The sequence below is a fragment of the Carettochelys insculpta genome, chromosome 3 (assembly GCF_033958435.1).
Source record: "Carettochelys insculpta isolate YL-2023 chromosome 3, ASM3395843v1, whole genome shotgun sequence".
Taxonomy (NCBI): Eukaryota; Metazoa; Chordata; order Testudines; family Carettochelyidae; genus Carettochelys; species Carettochelys insculpta.
Window position 1 is genome coordinate 68,277,896 of NC_134139.1, and position 18,348 is coordinate 68,296,243.

Genomic DNA, 18,348 nt, shown 5'->3' on the forward strand with positions numbered 1-18,348 from the left:
TTACAGCAGTAAAACAAAATGTGTGCATTGCAAATGGCAAAGATTCAAATTTCAGTTATGTTTATCCAAAATAGCACTGAACTGCTTCTGTACTTATGCTATACTGCCTACAGCCTTACGGAAGGGAAGACAGATGGGATGAATTTAGCAGGGAAACAGCTGTGGCTCGAAGAAGAGACAAGCAAAAGTTTTGCTATCAGGCTTCATTATGTATCAAGGTACCAGTAAAATGTGTACCCGTAAGGCAGCCAAAAAAGTGTTTTTCATTTGACTAGTGATAATTACCTTTTCTCAACAGCTGACAATGTTCTAAATAGCATTAAATAGGTATAATAATTAAGCAATAAGACAAGACAAGTAGTACCTTGCTGGGGGATTATTGCTTGCCTTGGGTATGTTGTGAGGCACGAGGCTGAAGTGTGAGTGACTTCAGCCACCTGAGAAATGCAATAATCCTCCAGAAATGCAATGCCTGGAGCATATCACTGCTATTACAAATAGAAATTTAAAGATGATAAAATTTAAAACACATTTTCTGCAGATTTTAGTGACATCAGGATGCCACTGTAGACAGCCAATGGGAAAATTCCATTTGTCTAGCCTTTTAAAGCGGTTTTTCGGTGATCCATATGAAACATTTCAGCTTGCTTGTGCATTTTATTTATAAAACTCAGTTGTGATATATATTTAAATGAATGGGTAAATTGTGTAATTTGTATAGATTGACAATTATATTTGCAGTATGGGATAGCAAATTGTAATAGCTTTCATGACATCAACAATTAAGGTTACAAGACAATTTTAGTCTCTTCCTTTTGTTTTTCTGTTCATGTGTTTTCAAATATTTATTCTGTAGAGCTGTCCATGTTTGACATCAATCCACATGTGAACTTTTTTATTTCTGAAAGCTGAGAGAAAAATTGTTCAGACATTTGAGTTGTCCAACCACAAAAACCACATTTAGGGAAAAAAGAGTTGTCACCCTCTGTGGATGAAGCGTGGCTGTTTGAAAAACAATGTTTAAAAATTACAATGCAATTAATTAAATTGCTTCTATGCATGCAAACTGCAATGTTTTGCTAAGTTTTAGGGTACACAATTGTTATCAGTATTTGCTGGAACTATGGGCCTGACTTTGGAGGTGTTCAATGTATACTAAGTTTAGTGTAGTTCAGCGTACTAACCCCTGCTCATGATCAGTCGTTAGGCAACTGTCCACTGTAGTCTGGTTTTGAGTATATTTACAGTGATGTAACAGACCAGAATCTGAGTTTAAAAGTGATGCATTTTACAAATCTCAGTTCCTTCCCCAAACGCACACACACAGTTCACCAGCAAAAGAAATTAAGTGAAGAAATCTAGATTAATGTAGTAACCTCCCCCACTGTATCCATATTTCCCATCCCTATCCTAATTTAAGACCAAATCATACAGGGGGATGAGCATCTACACCATTCCCATAGATATACAGGAATTGCAGATCCTTAGCTTCTCTTATGATTTGGCGCTTTGTGTGTGGCTCCTGCAGTTTTTGCTTAATTGCAACTTTTAAGAGTAATACATGAAAGACTACACCCTTACACTACCACCTCCTGGAGTCAGGATGCTGTCTTGCATGTTAGCTCTCTAATTAATGTTTAGGGTTTAAAATATATATTGCTCTTTCTTGAGAATATTCAGAGATGGTTGACAAAAATAACTAGAGCCCTGGAAAATCTTTCATATGGAGAGAGACTGAAAAGAATGGAATGGTTTATTTTAGAAAAGAGTTGAACAAGAGAGGGCATGATAAAAAGATATTATATGGATGATGCAAATGAGCACATCTGACTATCCAGTCTTATCACACAAAAACAATGGGATGGTAAATTAAATTTTCAATTAAATTGAAAGGCCACAAATCAAAATAAAAAGGTTTTTTAAAAAAACCACATCAATAGTCTACCCTCAGAACTCAGTAGCATAATATATTTTTGATGTCAACTGCATAGTAGAATTCATATAAGATTTAGACATTTATACCAATAACAAGAACTACCACCATCACATTCAATGGGAGCAGGATTGAGTGCAGAAGAAATCAATCAAAATAACATGACTGTTAGAAGGGAAAATACCCATCTCCCAACAGCCTAGCAAATTTCTATTCACCTATTTGTTGCTGGGAAAGTAAATCATCATTAGTTTCAGGTCCCTCCCTTTACAATGATCATTTTGGTAATGGGCGGATACATAGATTTCAGGATGGGAAATTTCGCAAGAGTGCTGCTTTAGCAGTACTCATCTATCTTCATTTTAAGTTCTCCTTTATAGGAAAACTGCAAAATTTGAACAGCCTTAGCCTAAAATCTCAGAAAAGAGCATAAAAACAGCAAAAAACAACTTGCTATAGCTTCAAGTAATTTGCTGAATGGCTTTGTACAGGTTGAACCTCTCTGATTTGGCACTCTCTCATCCAGCAACATCCGTAGTCCAGCATGATATTAGTGATCTGGATATTCCCTTATCATGGGCATGGCCAAGTTTCCCGTGGTCCCATAAGTTTTGTTTACAGCCTCTGGTCTTGGCTCTCAGTGCTCTGTGCTGTTATTTATCTCTAATTTACCCCTAAATGTCTTCTAAGTACCCAGTATGCAGTGAAAGTGTTGGTAACGTGCTAAACAATATTGACCTCCCACAGTTAATATCTGGTTCAGCACTGTTCAGGTCCTGAGGCTGCCAGACTAGAAAGGTTCAACCTGTAGTTAGATTTTATTACATCTGTGAGTTCATGTAAAGATGATCAAAGAGCCCATTTATGGTTAAATATCCAAAATAGATATTTGCTACTGAACTGATGTATAGTATTGGCCTCTAGTTGGTTTTTGTAAACATTTTATACCTAGAAATATCAAAGGAATACAGACAGCACACAGTCAACTCATGGAACTCCTTGCCAGAGGATGTTATGAAGGCCAATACTATAACAGGGTTACAGAGCAGATAAAGTAATGGAAGACTGAGCCATCAATGGCTATTAACCGGGATAGACAGGAATGGTGCCCCTAATCACTGTAAAAATCTGGGAATGGGCAACAAGGATTCATGGTAAGTACCTGTTCTATTCATTTCCTCTGAGACACCTGGCATTAGCCACTGTCAGAAGACAGACTATTGGGCTAGATAGACCTTAGGTCTGACTCTTTGTCTGTTCTTATGCAACACAGAAAACTGAACATTAAACATTTATTGCACAGATGCAATCACAAGATGGAATGAAGAAAATTAGATTACTATAATTTAGTCTCAGAGAGATAGCCGTGCTAATCTGTATCTTTGAGAACAAGGAGAAGTCCTGTGGAACCTTATAGACTAACAGATATTTTGGAGCATAAGCTTTCATGCATGCATGCATCTGACGAAGCGGGCTTTGCCCACGAAAACTTATGCTCCTAAAATACCTGTTAGTCCATAAGGTGCCACAGGACTTCTTGTTGTTATAATTAAGTCAACGTTTCAAACTTTTAGAAGGTTTAAAGTATCAAGAAGGTGATTTTTTTTTCTTTTTAAATGTAGGTAAGAAAATATATACCTCACCCCCAACTTGTTCAAAATGGTTGAATGCCTTCCAGGGCAATCTATTTTGAAAAAGACTACTTATTTTCTTTGTTGCTTTTGAGACTTTTGGCCCGTGCCTGAAGTGACTTGTTTTTTTGTGTTGCTTGCTATTATGTAGGCCATCTTCTTTAAAGGAGCTTGCTAGGAAAAGGTTACAACAACCTGTTGATACAGGCTATTCATTTCTTCGCTGACCATCTTGGGCCTATGCTTCTCCAATGCATATGCCAAAATGGAGGTGCATGAATACCAATAAATTTTCAGTATTGAACTCAACACTTGAACAAGACAGAGTGGTTCAGAGAAAAGATCACAGTGGTTAAAGAATATTGGTATAACTGAGGCAGAATATAGCAGGCATGCTTTCTTTCTCATGGTGGTTCACAGGTCTCAGAGGTTTGATACCAGGATAAGGCTCCCCACTGTCATCACTACAAGACAGCTCATTAAAAAGATGAACCAGACAAAGGCCTCTTTTAGCTCTTGCTAGTACAGCTAAATAGGATTTAATTGCAGTGCTCTGACAACACCTCTGGTGATACCTGTCTACTCCATTTTCTGGGGGAAATCTGTTATGGTGGACACACTTCTAAGATTTCGCATGCCAAACAGGACACCTTTGTTTTGCCTGTCAAGAGCATCCCTATTCGAGTTATAAGTCTGTGGAAGACCTTCATCAACATTAATGTTTAGCACTGAGAACATATTAACCAGCAATTGTATTGGTTGCAGAAAGTGAAGAGAACAACCTGAGTGCCTGTTCAACATTCTTTTGAACATAGTTCAGAGGTTGCTATGTTTCTGAATAGTCAAAAACCTGACTGACAATTTAAGTTAAAGACATTGGCTGCCACAGTTAAGAGGTGAACATGAATATTATGTATCCAGATATCTGTTTTGGAGAGATTTGCCCGGGGAGTGCAGAGACAGACAGAATACCCCAGCAGGACTGGGGGAAACACTCACAGGGAGGACATCTACTGTTTCCTTAAAGTGCGTATTGGCTGCTGAGTGCTTGCAGCTGATGAAAGGCAGAGGGGTCACATTGAGTACATGGATATATGCAAGTATCAGAGGGGTAGCCGTGTTAGTCTGGATCTGTAACAGCAACGAAGGGTCCTGTGGCACCTTATAGACTAACAGAAAAGTTTTGAGCATGAGCTTTCGTGAGCACAGACTCACTTCATCAGATGCTGGTGATTTCCAAGACCAGCATCTGATGAAGTGAGTCTGTGCTCATGAAAGCTCATGCTCAAAACTTTTTTGTTAGTCTATAAGGTGCCACAGGACCCTTCATTGCTGTTATAGATATACACAGTTTCCCCAGGTTTAAATAACTGTAATGTCTTGTCATATATCTGCCTTGCAGTATTGTTGTGGACATTCACCAGATTTGTCACAAAAAACTAATCCATAGCCTCTTACAGGGATGATAAAAAATTAGTGTTATTTTAATATTTAAAAGATATATTCCATTACAATGACAAGACAAGTAGAATGCTGCAAGACTTTCAAACATTATTTGATGGTTTGAGGTGTCTTGCATTCTAGTAATAAATTAATCAGTATTAAGTGCACTATATATCCCAATGAAAACTCAAAACAGAAAACCTCACAAATATGGAAATTGTATGTGATGCTTTCCCTCCAACCATTTGCCATTACCATATCAAGGACAGCAAGAACTTAGTTGACCATACATCTCCAGCGACAGAGCAATGACATGATCACGTTGATCAAATACCACATTTTAGACAATGCTTCTGAACGGATTTACTCACCATCAAAAATCCTTCTTAAAATTAAAAGCATATGGGTGCAAGAAGGTAATAAATAACAAACCGATGTAAAAAGATGGCAGGCAGAAGAAAGAAGGGAGGCCTACTCATGGAGGGCATCATGGGCTGCTAAAGGATAACAACTGAACAGCCCATTTACCTTCACAGAGAATTCTAATATCTCTCCATTACTCCCACAAACTGAAAATTTCCCAGCTCACTTCCATTTCAATAGAAGGTATCAACAATCTATCATTCTGATGGACATTTACTTTCTTTTAATGGCACATACCTCTGAGCAAACAAAACGGACATGGATGAATATTTACATTACAGTCAAAGTGACTCAAACAATTTTAAGTATTGCAATTTAAATATAAAATAATCTTGTCCTTAAAACACTCCATATCATCAGAAAAAATGTTTATGAACAGAATAGAAATAGAGAAAGTCTTATCTTGTCTATTTTCATTGACACAAACATTTCCAAGCTGCTTTTTTTTTTTTATAAAAAAACCAAACAAATAATTTGTTGAACAAACAAAAACAAAAATTCAATACGGTTTTAGTCTAATGACTGTTTCCTGGAATTCAAAAAAGGACTCCTTCTATAAACTAGGTATTGCTCATGTCCCTTGCACCTCCTAGCAAAAATAAAGTGAGGAAAAACAAGAATAACTTTTATAAATATAGATAATCCATTTCATTACAATATAAATGTAAAAATATATTTGTAGAACCTCTCTCATCTGTAACAAAAAATGATTGATGCACTCAGTATTTGTGAAATATCAGACATCTGGTGAAAGACCGGAGAAGCAAAGAAAAGAAAATGTGGTATAAATACACAAAGCAGCAAAGGATGATCATGACTGCAGTTATTATGCAGGAGGTTTAACTATAATGCAGAAGATGAATCTATAAATCTTAAAGGGCAACAGAATGATGAATAATATGTAGTGTATGCTTACAAAGAATGCAGACTTCTGATTTTGACAGAATTACAAAATTGATGAACAAAAGGTAATGAAACTCGCATAGTGTGTCTTAATTTTATCAAGTATTTGTCTCATGGAAAATTGAAATCAATTGGAATTAAATTTTCAGCATGATAAATATTGTCACATGGCCTGAAAACTGGATGAAGTACTGAAAAAGAGGAACAATAAATGGGAAATAAACTGGAGTATATTAAAGTAAGAAACGTGGAAAACAGTAATGCCTTGTTTCAGGATTTGCTATGCTGTTACCTGCAGGTCTAACGTAACAGCAAGTAGCAAATCAGAAGCAAGCTTACTAAGTGATACAGCAGGAAAAAAGTATTATCAGTGGTGACGTACAAAGAAGAAATGCATCGCTATTCAGAAAAGTAATCAATCATTCTCTATACCAATTTCATGAGATCACTGGCATTTGAGAAAAAAACTGAACAAAGCAACAAACTCCCTCACTGTTAAGTTAAAAATAAAATAAAAAAATTAAAAAAAAATGAAGAATAGCCTGGGTAAGGCAGTAGGCTGCAGAAGTCAAGTTTTCCATTTTGCTGTTCTAAACTAAGATTATTTTGATTTTGAGAAAATATCCAATGCATATGTTGGCAAACAGTAGCTTTTTATGACTTGCTACTGTACTTACTCAAAACAAATAATTCAGAATCTGATTCATGACTTTGGAAACAAAAACGTGTTATTAGCTTGGCTGATAATGAAATCTATTACTGTTCTTCATTGTGGAAGTTATAAAACAGCTTTACTGTGAATTTTAAGCTGCTCCTGATAACATTCAATTAACTACCTGGAGTTTATATAAATAAAGAATTAGATCAACTATAAAAACCAAAGTATTCATTGCCTTCCCCTACTGGTTAAATCTCTTGACTGTAGCTCATTTAGATAATCTACACCATATTCATACTTTCTAAGATATTAAATTTAGGAAAACAACTACTGCACTGCTTTTAGTGCTCTCCATCATTAAAAGCAATAGCAGATGGAAAGGCACTGCCTGCAGCATGTCCACGTTCCCTCTGACCAAATTTTCTATTCAGTATTAATTCTTTGATTTATTTCTAGTGCATAAAATTGCTGTCATTTTACAGAGAAAGATGAACAACTTCTTTACAAGCTGTTTCTTTATAATGCATACTGAATGTTGCCATAATGGCTGACAAAAGACAGATCTGAAATTCAAGTGAGGAGTAATGAAGCAGAGAGGCCTGGATAATAAGCTAGAAAAAAAAGAAAGAGAGGGTTTTTTGATAGGTCTCTCTTCATGCAAGTGGATGGGAATCCTCTTGCAACATACCAGTTTGTTCTGGTGTTGAGACAAGTTTGCAGCTCCCAGCTCAAGAATTTGGTGTTCACCCATTCAGGATTGGGGTTGCAACAGCAGTGGCACAGCTAGGGCTGAGGGCTAGGGCAAGTCAGGCAGTGGCATTCAAAATGGATGTGATATCTCAGGATGGGAATTTTTTCTTGTTTGCATTCCAGAGGTGGGAAAACAGGCCACATGGATAGTGGCATAGATCTGCGGGCACAGTATAATTTTCACAGTGCATAAACAGGTATCCAGGCTGTTTGCGGGTTTGCAGCTAGGCCTTACTAATGAAGAAGTCCTGATGGGGGGGCATAGTACGGAATCAGCTGATGTCAGTTCTGTACACTGTGGGGACTCCTCAGTGAGCACCTGATATATTTATGGTACATCATGGAAAAAAAGATTTAGAAATATGTAAAGGAGTAGAGTCATAGAGAAGAGGGACTTGGGGTCTCATCCTGGATATTTTTCTTACAGTATAAATTCAATGGTAGCACATGCATATGCAGGGTGCTTAATATACCACATATGGATAGATTACTAGAACCTCCTACCTCAACTTCATTTTCTCATGCATTCTTCCATGCTGAATACACTGCTCCTCCAATTCATCATTTCTCTTCTGCATCTTCTCCAGTCTATCATGAACATACTCATTTTCCTGGCTAAGCTGGCTGGCTTCAGACCTAAAGTAGTAAAAAGACAGGGATGATGGAGATTGTCAGATTTCATCCCACAGCAAGCCATTATTACATAGGTGCAACCTTTAGAAGGCTTCTGTATGGCCACATCTATACAGGCAGTTTTTGCTGACAAAACTCGACTTTTGTCGACAAAATTCAGCGAGCGTCTACATGGTTAAAGCACTACATTGAGAGTTTGTCAAAAAAACTCAGCTGTTCAGTCAGCAGTGTGATCCCTATTCCCCATCAGGTATAATGCCTCTGTTGACAGTGTTTTATCAACAGAGCATCAATGTAGACATTTCTGTTGACAGAGAGGACTTCCAGTTCCCTGGGCAGCCCTGCTTGCAAAGATTCCGGTCAGCCATAGAGAGGGCAGGGCAGTCTGGCTGCTCCCTATTGACAGAGCAGCTTGTTCTTTCCATCTTCATTTGTGTGTAGACATAGTCTCGTCGACCGAGGTAGTGCTGAGGTTTATCTGTAGACAGTGACCTCTATCAACAGAGGTTGCCTGCGTAGATGTGGCCTGCACGTATGTGTAAACAGGTTCTTGTTAGAACCAACAGAAACAAACGTGTTTATATTCAGTTAATAAACCACATCCTAGCCTCCGGAGATACGACACTTGTGATATGCTACTTTTTTGTAAACCAGGTACAATAAGAGTAGCACTTATGAATCTGAAGCAAGACAATACCTACTCTAACAATCTTGACAGTGTTTAGGCATGAGAGAGACCTTAGAGCAGTTCACTAGCTGTGGTGTAGAATGAGTGGCTTTTTGGATGCCTACCACCAGAAATTTGGCTACTCTGGATGTGTGAGGTGGCTCCGGGATTAAGTGGCAGCTAAGAAGTCATTTTGTGAATGTCAGTGGTAGGTAAATATTGGACATATAAGTCCAATGTAAGACTTTTTGTGAAACTAGTCCTCTGGGTCTACAGTAGGGTCTCAACATTTGCAAGGGTTCTGTGTACAGAACCCCTGCAAACATTGATTTTTTGTGATATGGGGGGTGCCCAGTGCCTCAGGGCAAAGCGGCAGCTGCTGGCACTCCCGCCCAGTGCCCTGGGGCAAAGCAGCGGCTGACGGTGCTCCTGTCCAGGGCCCCAGAGGATGCAGTGGCTGCTGGCACTCCTGTCTGGGGCCCTGGGAAAGTGGCCAACCAGCCACTCACAAATAAATGAATTTGCAAACTTTAAGTTCACAAATTGGGAGACTCTACTCTATATGCTGGATACAGTACAGAGCTGGACACCAGAACTCTTCCGATCTAATCGTGGCTCTGACACAATCTTTCAGTTGCTTTGAACTAATCATTTGAATTTCCTAATACGTAAAAGAGAATAAAGACCATTAAGAAAGACTCCAGTACGAGGACCAAAGTGGTATCTCATCTTCTCACCATCATGTAGGCTTGGGAGAAAACTATAGAGGGGAGCCAAACAAACTTCAGATCATGGGGATAGAAGAAACCAAAGGGGGATCCTTTGGCCATTCAGAGAACTTTTGACAGTTTTGACTCTACTTCCTCTGCCCTGTGTTGACTGGACTCTCTATTTTCCCCCTTCTTCTTGATCTCTTATTTTTAGCATCATTCCTTTTCTCCCCTTTCCTGCTCCCTTCATTGCCTGTTCCTTCACCTCATCACTCCTTACTAAAGCAACCAGAAATGACAAAACAAAATATCATGAAACTAATGTGATGTTTGTTGCCATCAATTGTTCACTCCGGGTGCATCTACAGAGCAAAGTTATTTTGAAATAATGGCCACTATTTTGAAATAACTTTGTAAGTGTCGACATGTTGGTAAACCTCATTCCATGAGGAATAGCGCCTATTCTGAAATAGATATCTTGGAATGGCGGATGTGTAGACAGAAAATCAAGGCTATTTTGAAATAAGCTATTCTGGAATACCTTATTTCTTAATAAAGCTGCTGTGTTGACACAGTATGTCTCATTAGAAGCAGTGCTCCCAAGTGCTCTAATCCACAATAGGTTCTACTGCATGTGGACACACTGTTTCAGAAAAAGGTGTGTTTATTTTAGGAATTTTCAGTAGGGTAAACACTTTATTCCAGAACAACTTATTTTCAAAACAACAATTCTGGAATAAGCTATTCCAGAATAACTCTATTGTAGACATACCTTCTGACTGTAAACTCTCAGAGGAATGGACTGTCTTTTTGTTCTGTGTTTGTGCAGCTCCCAACACAATGGATATGCCTACACTACAGCCATCTGTCGAAAGAAGTTACTGTCGGAAGACCTCTTCCAACAAAACTTCTGTCAATAGGTTGTGGCCAGACAGCAAAGAGTATTGAAAAAGTGATCTGCTCTGTCGACAGAGAGCAGCCAAATTGCCCAGACATGTGCTCAACAGAACGGCCAGCAGACAGAGCGGCCCGGTGACCCAAAAGCCTGTCTGTCAGAGGACACCCACCCCACCCCTGGAGTGCCCACGTTTTGTTTTTTTTTGGTCAAAAAGCTGTTGAAAAAGGCATTCTCCCTCATGGGGGAGAGGCAGAAGGCTGCTGACAAAAGTGCTGTGTTCTGTCAATTTACTGTCAACAGAACACACTTTTAGTGTGGACACTCTGTGAGTTTTGTTGACAAAACTCTCTAGTGTAGACTTAGTTAATGGGTCTAGTCCATGTGTTATAGAAATTTAGTCCATGAGTTACAGAAATCAGCAATGCACTTTCCAAGGTTTTTCAGATTAATTGCTGAACAATTTATATAGCATTTTGAGATCTTTGAGTAAAGGTACTGTTCAGAGCAAAGTAATATTAATATTATTAATAAACCAAAACCACCATGTTGCGTTTCAAAGTATATTTATCAGAAGATAATAGTAAAGATCAGAATGTATTATTCATTCTAAATGACAGTCTTTTCACATTTCAATATCTTAATTTACCCATATGTAAAATGGGGATAATACAATTTAGTACCTCACATGGCACTGCACATCTTAATAGATGAAGATACATTGCCTTTAGTCATCTCTGCAGAAAGGTCATTATGTAAACACAAATCACCACCATAAATACATAGAATAGCAATTCTGTTTTAAGTAGTGAAACTATATTTAATGAACACAACTGAGTGCAGTGGTTCTGAACCAGGAGTACATGTTCCCATCAGGGGGTATGCAGAGGTCATCCAGGGGATACATCAACTCATCTAGATATTTATTTTTTACAACAGGCTACATAAAAAGCATTAGCAAACTGAAATTTCCTAGGCAATGACTTCTTTTTACTGCTCTATATGCTACACACTGAAACGGAAGTACAATATTTATATTCTAAATAGTTTATTTTAAAATTCTATGGTAAAAATGAGAAAGTAGACATTTTTTCAATAATAGTATGATATGACACATTTGTATTTTTATGTTTGATTTTGTAAGGAAATAGTTTTAGGTGAACTTGGAATATGGAGGACAAACCAAACTCCTAAAAAGGGTATATAGTCTAAAAAAAAAATCAAGAGCCAGTGTAAATGGCTCCCCACTCTGCTCTTCTCATATATCACAGTGAGCTGGGAATGGAAGGTCAATGTTGGGACAGTGAAGGGGAAATACTGTAGCACTTAACACTATAGGAATTATGGGCTATAACATGGCTCTCGGGAAGCTGCTGTTACATCTGAGCAGCTCACAGCTACTCTAATTTATATTATTGGTTACATCAGAACCTGCAGAAACCCAAAGCTTGGCTAGCTGAAAGATAGTTTACAATTAAGATTACCCTTTTAGTTGCAGGTATGTTTACTAGAAGTTAAGGACAAGTAACAGGCAGAAAATAAAATTCATGTCTTGTGACCTGTCTACGATGACAATTATACACTCAGCTAAAACTCAGGGGTAGAAAGATGGCTTGGGGCCTCAGCCCAAGAGATGGTGCACAAGCTCACAGGGAAGGGGGATGGTGGCAGGCTCCCTACCTGGCTCCTGAGAAGCCACAACGTCCAGCTCCTGGCTCTGCATGTTGCCTCTGCCCCCAAGTCCTGGTTCTGCAGCTCCCATTGGCTGGGAACTAAGGCTAGTGAGACCTGCAGAGGCAGTGCCTGCAGGAGGAGACTGCATATGTTGCTAGGACATGAAGGAGGGGAGTTCCAATCACAGTTTGGGGGGAGCCCCCTCAGGTAAGCACTGCACCCCCAAGCCCTGAGCTTCTTCGCTCTCTTAAATTCCTGTTTCTGGGCAGGGCAGGAGGCAAATATTAAGAAGAAGAAGTAGTAGTAGTAGTAGTAGTAGTAGTAGTAGTAGTAATAATAAATATTTTTAAGTCACTGCCTATTTTGAGGTCTATTTCATGGTTTTTTAACCACTTGGTTTGGCAAAATTTCTTTTTTTCTATTTCTTTCTACATTGTCATCTGCACCGTATATCTTAGAGCCATAGCACAGAAACAGAACTTAGCCATTTTGTTCAGCAATGTCCATTCTTGACTCACTGGGGGGCCAAGGGGGCGGGAGAGGAGAGAGAATGTCCATTTTATTGTATCATAATTACAAGTGCTACAAAGAAACATTTTTACTGACAAAATGGAATTGGCATAATGCTTCTTTAAGTGTGAAGCATATCAGCCTAATGATTTAGTTTTACAGACAGACTTCACATCCTGGTACCACTAGCTTGAGCAAGCTACTCATGGCATTGAGTGTAATGAATGCATGAACGCAGTCTCTAAACAGAACATCAACCAAACACAGAAAATAGTTCAATTGGGTATGTGTTCTTTACTTCAATTAAACTCACACAGTTGGACACCTACTGTTGCCAAAACAGTAATATAATTTATACATTATAGTCCAAACACTAAAACTACACTAAAAGTCATTTAACAATATTTATAACATCATAAAATACAGTGTTAAAATATATGAACTGCAATATGTACCAAAATTGTAAAATTTGTTTCTCATCACCAATGATTAAAACCAGGATCATTGCTCTAGCTTCAATACTCATAACCCTGGTGACAGATTAGAATTCAAATCTTAATGATCAATTTACAATTAACAAGATAGAAGTGAAACAAATTAAACCAACCATTATACATAATGAGACCCAATGGACTCCCATTGTTCCCCTTAATTACAAAACGCAAATTACAAATACACAATGGACAGTGTTAAGCATCAATCCATAAGCGCAGGAACTAAGATAGTAACAATCAGAGAAAAATGAAGAAAACATCACAGAAAACTCGCAAAAGAATTATATTTTGATGGTTTTTATACTTTCATGTGCACATAGTACCTTAGTACACAATATTTATCTTCTATAAAGCCCAAGGAGTGTTAAATCTGTTCAGCATTCTGTCCTGAGATCTATCTAGTCGTAGGTAGGGGTTAGCTCACAATGAAAGGTTTTACCTAACAACGTTACAGATCTTGTACAGGAACCATGTATGAAATATAGCTAGGCAGATACACAGCTGGAGGCAACATATTTTGTGTACAAATGCATTTATAAAACTTAAACTTAGTTTGCTTCCTCCAATATGCACTAAACAGCTTATAGAAATCAACACTTTCATGGAATCTCCTAAGTGTTTTTACACACATTAATATAGCACCATAAGACTCCCGTTAAGTACTTCCCACATTTTATCACTAGGGAAACTGAGTCACAAGAGAGTCTGAAGTAGGACTGTAAACCTACCTAAAAATAGAAATCAGATGTTCTGGTTCCAGACTTCTGCTTTAATCACTTTATAGGCACCATATTATGAAATCTTTAAAAGAACTCTATTTTAAATGAAAATGCCTTCTTCAATGACTCCTGGAATTGTAGCCATACATACTGTGATCATGAGATAACAAAATTACCTTGAGTTGAAAGAATGTGGAAGCCAAATGGTACACTTGACATTCTGACACACTACTTCTTGCAGTAATTCATCTCTGGTCTGCAAATTCTGATTATATCTCAACAAATCCCTCTACTTCCTTTCCATTTCCCACCATCTTTATTTCAATCTTTTTGTCCTTATAGTCATGGCCCTTAACAATTCTGCCTCTCCCAATTTATCTGTTCTTGTTTCTGGATTGAATCACCCAGTATTCCCTCCATTCCAATGATGTCAACTGCAACCTACTATGTTCATTTCTCAACTTTCTTCATGCTTTTATCTGAATTGTGAATACTCTTCTTCACGAACAGATAAAGGTACTATAAACAATATTTTCATATCCTTGAAACTTCCAAGAAGCTAGTCAACCAACATTGGCTAAAATGAGTGAACTAGAATCATAGAATTCTAGGGCTGGAAGGGACCTTTGGAGGTCATCTAGTGCAGGCCCATGCCTGAAGCAGGATCATCCTCAACTAAATCATCATCCCAGCCACGACTTTGTCAAGCTGGAATTTAAAAACCTCTAGGGATGGAGATTCCACCACCGCTCTAGGTAACGCATTCCAGGGCTTCACAACTCTCCTGGTGAAATAGTTTTTCCCAATATCCAACTTCCACCTCTCCCGCTGTAACTTCAGACCATTGCTCCTTGTTCTACCATCCATCACTACAGAGAACACCCTCTCTCTGTCCTCTTTAGAGCCCCACTTTAGGAAACTGAAGGCTGCTATCAAATCGCCCCTCACTCTTCTCTTCTGCAAACTAAATAAACCCAGGTCTGTCAGCCTCTCCTCACAGGTCATGTGCTCCAGGCCCCTAATAATTTTTGTTGCCCTCTGTTGAACCTGCTCCAGCACATCCGCATCCTTTTTATACTGGGGCCCCCAAAACTAGGCACACTATTACAGATGTGGCCTCACCAGTGTTGAATAGAGGGAACAACCATTTCTCTTGCTCTGCTCATAATGTTCCTCCTAATACATCCTAGTATGCTGTTAGCCTTCTTGGCTACAAGGGCACTTTTTACTCATATCTAGTCTTTCATCCACCATAACCCCTAGGTTTCTTTCCACTGTACTGCTGCTGAGCCACTCGGTCCCCAGCCTATAACAATGCTTTGGTTTCTTCTGTCCCAAATGAAGGACTCTACACTTCTCCTTGTTGAACTGCATTTGATTTCTTTTGGCCCAATCTTCCAATTTATCCAGGTCACTCAGGATGCTCTCTCTATCCTCCAACGAATCTACCTCAAACTTGCTGAGGGTTCAGTTCAGTCCCTCATCCAGATCATTAACAAAGACGTTGAAAAACATTAGCCCCAAAACTGAGCCTTGGCGCACTCTGCTTGAAATCAACTGCCATCCAGATAACAAGCCTTTCACCACTACCCATTGGGCCCGGCTGTCAAGCCAGCTTTCTATCCATTGCATAGTCCATGGATCCAATCCATACTTCCTCAACTTATGGGCAAGAATGTTGTGGGAGACTGTATCAAAAGCTTTGCTAAAGGCAAGGTATATCACATCCACTGACTTCTCAATGTCCACAGAGCCAGTTACCTCATCATAGAAGCTAATCAGATTGGTCAGGCATGACTTGCCCTTGGTGAGTCCATGCTGACTGCTCTTGATCACTTTTCCTTCTTCCAAGTGCTCCAAAATGGATTCCTTGAGGATCCCCTCCATTATTTTCCCAGGAATTGAGGTGAGACTGACCAGTCTATAGTTCCCTGGATTGTCCTCCTTTCCTTTTTTAAAGATGGGCATTACATTTGCCTTTCTCTAGTCATCCAGGATCTGTCCCGATCTCCAAGAGTACTCAGAGATAATGGCCAAAGGCTCAACAATGACATCTGCCAATTCCCTCAGTACCCTGGCATGCATTAAATCCAGACCCATGGATCTGTGTACATCTAGTTTTTCCGAGGTAGCTCTTAACCCACTCCTTCCCCACCAACGGCTGCCCTCTACCTTCCCATACCACATTGTCTAGCGCCGTAGTGTAGGAGCTGTCCTTGTGCGTGAAAACTGAGGCAAAAAAGGATTGAGTACTTCAGCTTTTCTTATATCATCTGTCACTAGGTTACCTCTTTTATCCAGTAACGGCCCCACACCTTTCCTGGTAACCCTCCTATTGTTAACATGTCTGTAGAAACCCTTCTTTTTACATTTCACTTCCCCTTGCCAGCTGCAGTTCCAATTGTGCTTTCACTTTCCTGATTACTGCCCGGCATTCTCCAGCGATATAATTGTCCTCCTTCTTAGTCAACTGTCCACGTTTCCATTTCTTACATGCATCCTTTTTGAGTTTTAGTTGACCAAGGATTTCCTTGTTAAGCCAATCTGGTTGCCTACCATATTCGCATTTCTTACTATGCAGCGGGATGGTTTGTTCCTGTGCTTTAAGTAAGGCTTCTTTAAAATACTGCCAGTTCTCTTGAACTCTTTTTCCCCTTCATCTTCATTTCCCAAGGGATCCTGCCCATCAGTTCTCCCAGGGAATCAAAGTCTGCTCTTTTGAAATCAAAGGTCTCTATATCACTGCTCACCTCTCTTCCTTTTGTCGGGATCCTGAAATCTACCATCTTTTAGTTGCTGCAGCCGAGGTTGCCATCCACTTCTATTTCTTCTACGAGTTCTTCCCTGTTTGTGAGCAGCAGGTCAAGTTGTGCACAGCCTCTGGTCGTTTCCTTCAGCACTTGCACCAAGAACTTATCTCCAACATTCTCCAGAAGCTTCTTGGATTGTCTGTGTGCTGCTGTAGTGCTCTCTCAACAAATGTTCAGATGATAAAAGTCTCCCATGAGAACCAGAGCCTGTGATTTGGAAGCTTCTCATAATTGTCTGAAGAAGCCCTCATCTACCCCATCTCCCTGATCTGGCGGTCTATAGCAAACACCAACTAGAACATCACCTCTGTTGTTTCCGCCTCTAAGCTTAACCCAAAGGCAATCAACTGGCTTTTCTCCTTCCTTAAACTCTGATCTATCATACTGCTCCCTCACATAGAGCACATCTCCTCCTCCTTTTTCCCCATCTGCCCTTCCTTAACAGTTTATACCCTTCCATTACCATACTCCAGTTATGCGAATCATTCCACCAAGTCTCCGTTATTCCAACCATGTCATACTTCTTTGACTGTGCCAGGGCCTCTAATTCTTCCTGTTTGTTCCCCAGGCCCCTTGCATTTGTGTACAAGCACCTTAGAGAAGTGACTGATGGTCCACTTTCTCTTCTTCAAGCAGGAAACCTACTGTATTGTTCCCTTGTCCTTCCCCATGTACCTAAGGGCTTGCGTCACCACCCCCCAATGACTCTAGTTTACAGCCCTTCTCCTCACTAGATTTGCAAGCGTGCTCGCAAAGATGCTCTTTCCTCTCTTCATTAGGTGGATCCCATTTCCTTCCAGAAATCCTTGTTCACGAAAGAGAATCCTATGGTCAAAGAAACTAAATCCTTCTCTGTGACACCACTTACGCAGCCATGCATTTACCTTAGCGATTCGACAATCCCTACCTGGACACCTTCCCTCCACAGGGAGGATGGACGAGAACACCACTTGTGCTCCATATTCCTTGATCTTTCTTCCTAGGGTTTTGTAACCCACAGTGACCTTGTCAAGATCGCTTGTGGCTGTATCATTAGCTCCTACAGGGAGAAGTAGGAAGAAGTAATCATCTACAGGTTTGCCGATTTTTGGCAGAGATTCTAACGTCCAGGATTCTAGCTCCCAGCAAGCAGCAAACTTGCCAGGATTCTAGGTCTGGACAGCAGATGGATGACTCCATCCCTCTTAGGAGGGAGTCCCTGACCACCAACACTTGTCTTCTTCTCTTAGTGATGGTGGCCGCAGAACCTGTAACTCTAGGACTGCGCATCCCATGCCTTAGAAACCATGGGATCTCCTTCTGATCCATTCCCTGTGAGGTATCAGCCCCAGCTATCTCCATCGTATCACCTGTGCAGAGAGACTGAAAGCACTTAACCACTGGAATTGGAGAGACCTGAATTGGTTCTCTCCTCCTGGAGGTAACATGCTTCCACTCCTCCACCTTGTTTTGAGCAGCCTGCTGTTCCTGCAGTACTATAGAGTGCCTTCTATCC

At 39.7% G+C, this 18,348-nt stretch overlaps 1 protein-coding gene across 7 annotated transcripts in view; it reads right to left on the reverse strand.

The window, feature by feature from the left end:
- SDCCAG8 (SHH signaling and ciliogenesis regulator SDCCAG8) overlaps positions 1 to 18,348 on the reverse strand; it is a 160,133-nt gene that overhangs the window by 41,367 nt on the left and 100,418 nt on the right. For all 7 annotated transcript variants that reach the window (XM_074990092.1, XM_074990089.1, XM_074990091.1 and 4 more), the window contains one exon: positions 8,246 to 8,377. In XM_074990092.1, coding sequence (XP_074846193.1) covers positions 8,246 to 8,377 — 132 coding nt within the window. The remainder of the gene's footprint in view (positions 1 to 8,245; positions 8,378 to 18,348) is intronic.